The 10,340-nt window shown below is 37.1% G+C and overlaps 2 protein-coding genes across 2 annotated transcripts; both read right to left on the reverse strand.

Annotated features, from left to right (window-relative positions):
• Positions 1–1,101: 1,101 nt before the first annotated feature.
• LOC127950969 (5-beta-cholestane-3-alpha,7-alpha-diol 12-alpha-hydroxylase-like) lies at positions 1,102–3,078 on the reverse strand. Its single transcript, XM_052548451.1, has one exon. It carries the CDS (start codon positions 3,028–3,030, stop codon positions 1,495–1,497), a length of 1,536 nt encoding a protein of 511 aa, XP_052404411.1. The 5' UTR covers positions 3,031–3,078; the 3' UTR covers positions 1,102–1,494.
• A 2,255-nt stretch (positions 3,079–5,333) lies between these two features.
• Positions 5,334–8,189, reverse strand: LOC127950975 (atypical chemokine receptor 2). The gene has a single exon (XM_052548468.1). It carries the CDS (start codon positions 7,964–7,966, stop codon positions 6,881–6,883), a length of 1,086 nt encoding a protein of 361 aa, XP_052404428.1. The 5' UTR covers positions 7,967–8,189; the 3' UTR covers positions 5,334–6,880.
• Between the last annotated feature and the right edge of the window lie 2,151 nt (positions 8,190–10,340).

Genomic DNA, 10,340 nt, shown 5'->3' on the forward strand with positions numbered 1-10,340 from the left:
AGGCTGACAGAATGTAAACACAACATGTTAAACTGTCTTCCTTATAAAACTGATGAGCAATATCCCTCACTTGTAAACAAGTACTTTGGAATGCAGATTTTGTCAAAAAGCAAAGAAAATTTTACACGTAGGAAGGCTAGCTCTCATACTTTTTACTCCACAGATTTCTCGGGATAGGTAAAGTAAGTCATGTTTGTATAGACACACACCTTACTAATCTTTTTTCACTTTATCAATGTAATTTGCCTGGGAATTAATCATTTAGTTTTTAGTTTGTGAGGCAATTCACATAAATATTTTAATTGACACTTCACCCAAATATTATCATGTACTCACCCCTCATGTCATTACAAAATTTTCTGGCATATGTTTTTTACTGTTTTAATTAATCAAGCTTGAAATATTATGCAACAAAACTCATTGGGGTATAAAACAATTAGAACTCCACTAACATTGTGTTTGAAGAAAGACATACATGTTTAGTAAAACATGAGGTTGTGTAAATGATGTTAGAATTTTCATTGAACTGTGGAATTTTCATGTGAACTTTTCCTAAAATGTTTACTCTGAAAAGCATAGCAAAAGTGTTCTCTCTTGCAGGGTCATAAATGACCTTTAGAGGCAACAGTTAGATGCATAGCCATCATGCTGTCAGAGACAATAGATTTTAATGATCATTTTATATTTATTTTCATTTGCTGGGGTATTTTATTTGGTTTTAAGGAGATTTAAGCACATTTCAATCACAACACACAAATCACCACTTTGCACTGTGCACTTTGCAGACTGGAACATTGCATTAAAAATAATAAATCTATTAATCTTTTAACAACTTCTAGCACATCTAGTTTATTTGGACCAGGAGTGTTCAATTTTTATTATTTGTATTTATTTATTTATATATATATATATATATATATATATATATATATTTATATATGAATAAAAATAAATTCATGTTACATGAAAAAAAAAATAGGAGAATAAATTTACTTTAGACTGAACTTTTGTTAGAGTTCCTTGGTGTAAAGGTCAAGACAATAAAGTCAACCCTATATGAGACTTTTTTCCCTGAATCACAATAAGGAACAACAAAAAGGCAAGGAGTAAAATATTTATTTTATTTGATATATAACATATACCTCATATATCTTGTTTTTCTCTTAAATCGCAAAAAAAGCAATCTGCACAATATGTTGAAATTTTTATAAAAATGTAGATTTATTATGCACAAAATTACATGTTTTTATAAATACATTGTTCCTGTGTATGCAGTATAACCTCTGTTCTTTGCACTGGCACAGTTTTTGGGCAACACAGAGTAAATGCAAAACTCATTGAACTGTTGAAACATTCAGGTTGTGAGATACTTTGGGATAATTTAAGACCCAGTAAATGTGAGCATGCATGTCAGTTTTAAAGCATGCTTTCATTAAGAAATATTGTTGAAGCTTTAGTGTATGGGATCGCAGTGTAATATTAAGATGAAACCTTTTAAAATCTGAGTCTGTATCTAAACTGGACGTCTTTAGTTGGCTGCATGGAGCCAAAGCCCCATCGTCTGATATCAATACCTGGAATCTCTTCATTGGGATTTTTCAGCTCAAAGTCAAAGTAGGACAGCATGAGAAAGACAAACTGCTTCAGCTCATTTGTGGCGAAGAATCTTCCGGGACACATAGTGGTTCCTGCTCCCCAAGGCATGTTGTAGTACTTGAGTTTCTTTCCACCTTTGTAGAAATCAGTCTTTTTGCTTCCATCGGGCGTGAGAAAACGGTCGTACTTGAAGGTGTAGGGATCTGGGTGAACTTCAGGGTCCACCTGAACGGCTATGTAGGGGAAAATGGCCACTCTGTCGCCCTTTCGGATCTTGTACTCCAGTCCGCTGGCCATGTTGATGGTCATGTCCTGCAAAACTGCTCTCGTAAGGACCGGGGCAGCTGTCAGACGGAGGGTTTCCTCGACTGCACTGTCTAGGATGGGAGTTTTAAGGAGCATATCCCTAGTCAGGTCAATCAGCGGCCCGCCTCGTTTCACCTCCTGTCCCGTTTCTCTCAGAATCTCCTCGACTTCTTTCTTCACGGCGATCATTGCATCAGGGTGCTTCATCAGATACAAGAGCAGCCAGAACGCAGCAGGACCCGTGTTTCCCTGAGAGGCCCACAGAAGCAGAAACATGTATCGATCCTGCATGAACTCCTGCATGCCCTGTTCGTCTCTCATCTGTTGCTGCTCACTGACCCAGCCGCTGATGTTGTCTCTCGATCTCATCTTCTCTATTGAGAGCGTGCTCCAGAACAGCCTTTTCAAACGCTCGGCTTCCATCTTCTCGCTGGGTCCCAGGACACCATAAGTCAGATTCGGGAACAACTGGTCATATTTTCTGAATTCCTTGAAAAGTTCGTCAGAATTCTGTCGGTCAATTGCCTTCGCTTTGTCTAAATTTCCTGTACTTTTGACCGACTCGTTCCCAAACAGAGCCAGGTAGCCAGCACGAAACACGATATTGTAGCTGTATGTAAAGAGTCCGGTTTCTTGCCATTGCTTGTCCTGATCTCCTGATCCAACGCTATGGAGCATCAGATTCTGAAGATTGGACATCATTGCCTGAGTCATGACGACCAGACCATCTCCCATGAGATGTTTGGTACTTGAAGCCTGGAGAACCTTGTGTTCATTTTCCATGGAATGATAGCCAAATACTCTCGCAACTAGCTGCTCTGCAAATTTAGAAAAGTCCAGTTTTGTTCTGGCTTCTTTGACCACAGAGCCAAAAGAGAGTGGATCTGTGATGAAATGGAAATAAAAGCCTCCCAGCTGGATGGTAAAAATATCTCCATGTTTTTCTTTCATTCTCTGCAGGAATTTGGCTGTGTCCTTCCTGAATTCCAGCACATGGCCAAACCAGGGAATAGGGCCCTTATCAAGAGGGGGTTCTCCAGCTCGTCTGCGGCGAAAAGACCCCAGAAGGTAGAGAGCACCTATGACAGAGATGAATAGAGCAAGCAGGATTTGGAGAAGGCTGCCCATGTTCCTCTTTGGCGTTCTCCTGGCTGCGCTCTGCTGTTTTTAATTCCTCTCTCTGGGCAACGGTGTTTATGTCCCGCCCCTGCTCTCATCATGTGACCTCATGCAGGGGAAGATATGACTCTCAGTGACTCTAAAGTTTCTTTACAATATGTTTTTTTTTTTGTCTCTGGAGATACCATTTTTGTAATTATATAATGCTTTCTGCCATATTTTGCAACACCAAACACTATCAGTTTTTAATAAACATTAAATCATTTAATCTTTAAAACTTATGCTATAATTACTAACAAATGGTCTGAGAAAAGAAGAAATGGGGTTAACCTTAGTTCAGAGGCCATTTGACACAATTACCTAGCTATTTATTATCATGCCTGCATGATCATATTTTAGATCCCTTGATTATATCCCAAACCTAAATGTAACAACTACCTTACTACATTTTATGAAGTATATAGAGGCAAAAGTTGTACTTAATATTTATTTTTCAAATCTGTCCTCTAAAGTGTGAGCAAAATAGGATTTAAATCACAAACTGTAAGAATAAAAGATTAATAAAACTTAACTAAATTAAAAATGTTATTCTAATTATTCACATACTATGGCTAGCTGAAATGAAACAGCAGTGAAGAATAGCTTATGATGAATTTAGCATATAATGTCTAGCTCCTACATAACATTCTGCAGATAATGTAGTGATGTAGAAGGGAAAGGATCAAGGTTATTCTTATCACTGAGATAAGAGCGATCTGGTTGCAGTTGTTAGATATGACCTTGATGGTGCAATAAAGGTTACCTTCAATCACTGTCTGTTGCTTAATGCCTTCCCATAGCTACATTTACCTTACACACAGCTGAGCAATAATGAATTAGATAATGCAATGAAAGTGGTGTCTTTTGTCCAGGCCAACAGAGACAGGCAAATTACAAACTGAAATGGTGGAGTTTTCAAGCTGGAACAACAGGTAAAAATATTTATCATCTGTGTTTATAGAGAAGTTGTGTGTCTTAATGATTGAGTCCAGTTAGGTGCAGTATATTTCAAAACACTAAAACCAGTCATAAAGTAATGCCTTATTTAGTAAGACTTGGTGCATGATAGATCATGATGAGTGGAAAACTCTAGAGTGTATGGCACCTAAAGGGTGCTTCATCCTACAGTACTTTACTGATAAAATGTAAAACAAGTGAACAATATACAGCAGCCGGAACAAACCACTCAAGGTTCCAAGAAACAGTGTAACTCTTGGCATCTGAATGTGAATGCACAATGACCTTCCTTAAATTTTTTTAAAGGGGTCATTCACCTAAAAAAGAAAATTCTGTCATGAATTTCTCACCCATATGTTGTTCAAAACCCATAAAGCTTCATTTCCTCTTCAGAACACAAATTAAGGTATTTGCAATAAAATCTGAGAGGTTCCTATCCCAAGTGTTGGGAGTAATTTATTACAGGTAATCAGATTACTTTTTTAAGTAACTAGTAAAGTAAAAAGAAAACTCTTGTTACTCTTTCAAATGACTTTACAGTTGCCAAAAATATAACTAATTGGGTTTTGATATATATATATATATATATATATATATATATATATATATATATATATATATATATATATATATATATATATTTAAACAAATATGCAAGCTTCAGAAGTAATGCAAAAGTAACGCAATGCATTACTTTCGATAAAAAGCAGTTAGTTAATTTTTGTGTACAGTAACACTAATTTTAAAAGTAACTTTCCCCAACCCCGCCTGTTCCTCCATTGACAGCCTACACAACTATCACTTTCAAGGCACAGGAAGTTAGGCGATGGAAATGCTTTTTGAGCACAGAAAAACAAAAATAACTTGTTTCAACAATTTCTTCACTTCCTCATCAATCTCTAACACATGTTCATGAAAGCACTGTGACGTCTCTGAAGTGATGCACTGAAGAGGAATTGTGTATGCAATTCTGCATTGATGTTTCTTAAGGTCTTAGTTTACTATTATTATTATTTTTTTTACTCCTGCCTGCTCTTGATCTCATCTTTTGATCTCATGTGCACTGATTGCTAGTTTTGATCTCTTCCCGCCTGGACACTATTTTGTTCCATTTGTAATGGGTTTATTTAACTTTTAATAAAGCTTTACCAATATCTAGCACCAGTGCAAATCCTCTTTTGGTGATAAAAATGTACTGTCAGGATTTAAAGACATTAGCAATGAAAAGGTGTAGACATTTAATTTCACAGCTGACCTAAATGCATATACATTTATATGAGTTTCTTTTTCAGATGCTAAATTTATGGGAGGGTCAATTTTATATTTTAAAGATTTATTAAGGTTTGCTGGGATCAGTTTACAGGTCAGTCACGCAGTTACAAACTGAAGACTAAGGCAGCATACAATGGAAACAATCCAGCGAATACAGGATACACATGTAGTACTCTGACTTTAACATCCGTCCATTCTCCAAAACAGCTCATTCTCTGAGCACATGCATGCTGAGGCCACAGGGCACACACACACACACACACACACACACAGAGAGATAGAGAGAGAGAGAGAGAGAGAGAGAGAAACAATTGGATGTCTCCAGTTGACTTATGCAGCATTTCTTTGAATTGTAGGGGAATCCCACAAAGACACAAGGAGAACAACTTAACACAGAAAGTCATCTTGGCTAGATTTTGAACTGTACCTTCAGAATACTTGATAATTTCTTAGAACCCTTTTCTCTAAAGTTTTTACAAACTAAAACATTTGTTAAACAGTTGCAATATCAATATTACCTCCTCAAAAATACACCATAGAGTATTCATCTATAGGCTTTTAGACTTATCTTTTCAGCTGATACAAGTCCTGATACAACACAGCTGATAAAAAATGGGTAACACATGTTCATAGGTGGACAGCTGTCATAAACTGTAACCTCACTTTTTTGAGCTGGAGAGCGATCATTTAAATGGGCCTTGAACTTTGCATCATTGATACAGGTTTTTAGTTAGTTTGTGTTTTACTATGAGAGACAAGACCTTTAAACAACAAATAAAGATTGAATTTGACCTTCCATTCTGACTTTCTGGGAAAGGATTAAAAAAGTTCAAATAGAAAATACCAATGGCCTGGTTCTTTCATTTGGAATTTAATGTTTACATGTTGTTCAAATAAATCCTGGTAAAGACATAAAGATTATTTGGATTAAAAAAAGTTTCAAAAAGTTTCAGTTTCAAAAGTTATTGTTTCTGTTTAATATATATTGTAATAAATATAAAAAACTGGTTGTTGTTGTCTCCAACAGTGAAGATATGCCTCGTTGTATTTAAATGTGAATGTGTGCATATTGTGTGCTGGACTACTCAGAAAAATTCCTTGGCACATACTTTCTGCTTCTGAATTGAATTATGATTCTGAAATAAAAACATCACATCTATCCAAATTTCTCTGAAGTTCTTGAAGATAAAATAAAAAAGACTAAATATCCATTGAGTGTTGATTAATTGTTCTAACAGATAGCAAGAGGGAAGGGCCAAGGCTACCGTTATCTTTATGATAAGAATGTTGGGGAAAGACCACTGGGTGAACTGATAACTCAGAATCAGTGAACTGTTGAAAGCAGAGTCAATTCAGAAGCATTTTAGTTTGACAGCAAAATGGTGATATATAGCATTTTTATCATTTTTGGAAACACAAGCTCACACATGCATGAATTTGTCTTTTGGTTATTATATGGAACAGCCATTGCTTGTGGAAAAACTTCAATAGGTTTTACTAAAAGCATTATGTATTGGCATATAAACCCAAGCTAACATAAACAGCATTGTTGGCATAACTATTAAAAGCTGCGATAAATGAAACAAAGCTTCTACAGTAGCTCAGGTAAGAAGTTATTAGGTCGTTCAGCGCTAACGCTCAAGTCAGCTTGATATTGCTGAACCGCTTTCAACTCAATAGCTCCGCGCTGACTTAACATGACTGATGAACTGTTGGATTCCTCCAGCAGATACTCTCTTGGCGTTTTACAAGCATTTCTGAGTCGTCTCCAGACTTTTTTGTTTAAGGAGATGTACAGGACAGGATTGGCGAAAACATGCATGAAAGCAATACATTCTGTCACATGAATGGCAAAGTCAAAGTGTATGTTAGTGGTGCATGCCAAAAAAACGTGAAGGTCTTGCAAAGCGTACAGGAATATGACCACACTGTAGGGAAACCAGAGGAGAAAAAAGATGACGGTGAATCCAGCTTCGTGTCTAAACACCTTGAACGTGCTCCTCACCTCAGCTACACACGGTAGTCTGACAGAGCAGAATAGGAGCACGAGAAACGGTACGACGAACCCGAGGATGTTCATCTGAAATCTTGTGTAGATTTTCCAGCCGACTTTATCGTCGAAGTGATACGTGCAAACGTACTGGTCGTGGAACTTTTGAGTCTCGACGAAGCTGACATGAACAGCTGCACCCAAGACTGAGAAAAGCCAGACCAAACTGCACATGATCGTATTCCTCTTTGGACTTTTAAAGATGCTGGTGGTAGAAACAACACACGCGAGATCCATAAATCTCTCCAAGCTCTGACTAGCAACAAACAGGTTGCTGCTGTACAAACTCACCATGTAAACCAATGAGACTGCCTTACAGCACTGATCACCAAAGATCCACTCGCTGCTGGCATACACTGCCCAGAAGGGAAGGCTCAGTGTGAAAAGAATATCCGATATGACCATGTGCAGAGGCAACACCTTCCTCAGAGTTTTATATTTGATGAACAATGTAAGAAGGGTCAAATTGGCAATAATGCTCAGTACACAAGTAACGGAGTACAACACAGGTAGAAACACACGGCTGAAATCCTTTACGTGTGTCTTCTTGCAGATTCCAATTTCCTCAAGCCCCTCTGAGTTATAATAGTCCTCGTAGCTGCTGTCCTCGGGGTCTGAGACATCCATGGTTTGTGATCAGCTCCGAGTCTTTGTTGCTGAGAGAGAATCAGTTCCCTTTTACTCACGAATGTAATTCCCCATCAGTATGGCACTCAAGGACACTTGCCCTTATGCTTTTATTCGTTTCAGTCACCAGGAAACAAAACAGAGCCTGGAAAATATTAGCATGCAGTGAACACCCCTAATCTCTGATTCAACTGCAATGAATCAGAGGAGTAAAAGCGATTTTTTTAGAGTATAACTATATCAACAGTAAGAGAGGAAATATGCTTCATTGGGAGGAGCAAGAAAAACACACACACACACACACACGAGTGGCACATTTGTTCATTATTCAGGGTATTTCAATAAACTGTGAAAGAAAGAAAGAAAGAAAGAAAGAAAGAAAGAAAGAAAGAAAGAAAGAAAGAAAGAAAGAACTTGGATATTTATTTTAATTAATTTAAAATGTATTAAAATTTTTACATCGAAGGCATTTTTAACAGTGGAGATTCAGTGCCGTTCTAATCCATTTTATTTTTCTGTTCATCTTTTATTAGACTGTAGATCGAAATTAATTCTTGGTTATAGGCTTATCATTTCGAAGATGTGAGAAAATAATGCTTATTCTGAATATATAGAATCCAGCTTGATTCTAAAATAACAAGCAGGGAGAAAAAGAAAGGAATGCAGACGGATGGATGTAATTCTAAACAGGGACGCCCTCAGGGTTTCTGCCCCCCCCCCCCCCTCTGAACGGCATACTAACTCGGGCGCCTCGGTTGAAATGTACCCCTTCTCTGATCAGTGTCCTAACCTTCCCCCTGTTATTCTACCCCTGGCTCTAAATGCAATAAGTTTAATGAATGACAGAACAAAACAAGAAACTGGAAACAGGAAACTCATATTAAACAAAAACATAATGGATAACCATGACAGGAATAAATAATACACAGAAGGAAACGGAAACACTGCAGAGTTCCATGGAGACATCCAAATCAGTGGTTACATCCGCAATCTCTGACCCCAAAATGTGTGATTAAAAGCTTTGAGGGTTTTTGGGGGGTTTATTGTTTTCACAGAATCACGCAAGTGGCAAGAAAGAAAGACTCTTTTTTTTCTTTCCAGTCACGTGCATACTTTACTTTGCTTGTCAGAAGCTTCGAACCCCAGACCAGTGCACTGCAGAGTTTAGCTCCAACCCTGATCAAACCCTCCTACCTGTGATTTTCTAATGATCCCAAACACATTGATTAACAGGCTCATGTGTGTTTGATTAGGGTTGGAGCTAAACTCAGAGCACTGGCCCTCCAGGGCAAGATTTGAATTGTACACCATATTGATATTCATTATACTGGAATTTATTGATACATTTTAATGCGGAAATTAATTTATCAGCGGGAGAAATTCAACACACACACACACACACACACAATGAAACTATGGTGTGTGTGGTGGCTGCTTCATCCAACAATTTCTTAAACAGGCTGTTTGGCTCCACCTATGAACGTGTGTATTTCACTGACCACCAGATGGCGCACACTCTGGAAGCTTCGACTCTTTTCTGGAACTGTAAGGGGAGTACCTCAGAACTTTATGAAGCTGGTTTTCACATTCCTAAGGCAAGGAAAAACACAATGTAAATAAACACAAGGGATAATGAGAGAGCTGGAAACATCTGGGAAAAATTGCCTTATTAAAGAGCAAAAACAAACAAGAACCAGGAACCTCAAAATTAGATAAATTTTTACATTGTGGGGTTTTTCTTTATCTTTTTTTTTTTCACTTGGTTCTGTATTTTATGCATCATGTCATGGTATTTGAGTCCAGAGTAGAAATGTTGAGCCGCAGATCAAATTGTTCATGATGGCTCATTCTGAAACACTCAGAAACCAACAGCGGTCTATCAGAGATCCCTGAAACACTGAAAAATGGCAATGTCTTCATCAGCAGACATACCATAAACAAACCTCCCTGAGAAGCCAGTCGCTCTTATGTGTAGAGTGCTGTCTACCCTTATGAAACAAAAATATATTGCAGTATATTGGAAAATATCATGTAATATATTAGGCATATATTTTTATATCTATTTATTTTTTCCAATATATTGCAATACATTGAAAGCGGCAATCATTTGTATATTTTGCAATATATTATATATGTATCATCAACATATTATTAGATGTATTCAAAAACATAAAATATTAGAAAATAAAAAGGGAAAATAATATATTACAATATATCACGATATATTTTAAGAAATATATTGGTAAATATATTTTCCTTTCGTAAGAGATAGCCAACAGGGCTGAAGGAAATCCACGGAGATGGGCTGAAAAACATTACACACAATAAAGAGTTCCTTAGCATTCGTTGCCACTATTTCAGTAATAAGGATAAA

Source organism: Carassius gibelio, chromosome B2 (assembly GCF_023724105.1).
Source record: "Carassius gibelio isolate Cgi1373 ecotype wild population from Czech Republic chromosome B2, carGib1.2-hapl.c, whole genome shotgun sequence".
Lineage (NCBI taxonomy): Eukaryota > Metazoa > Chordata > Actinopteri > Cypriniformes > Cyprinidae > Carassius > Carassius gibelio.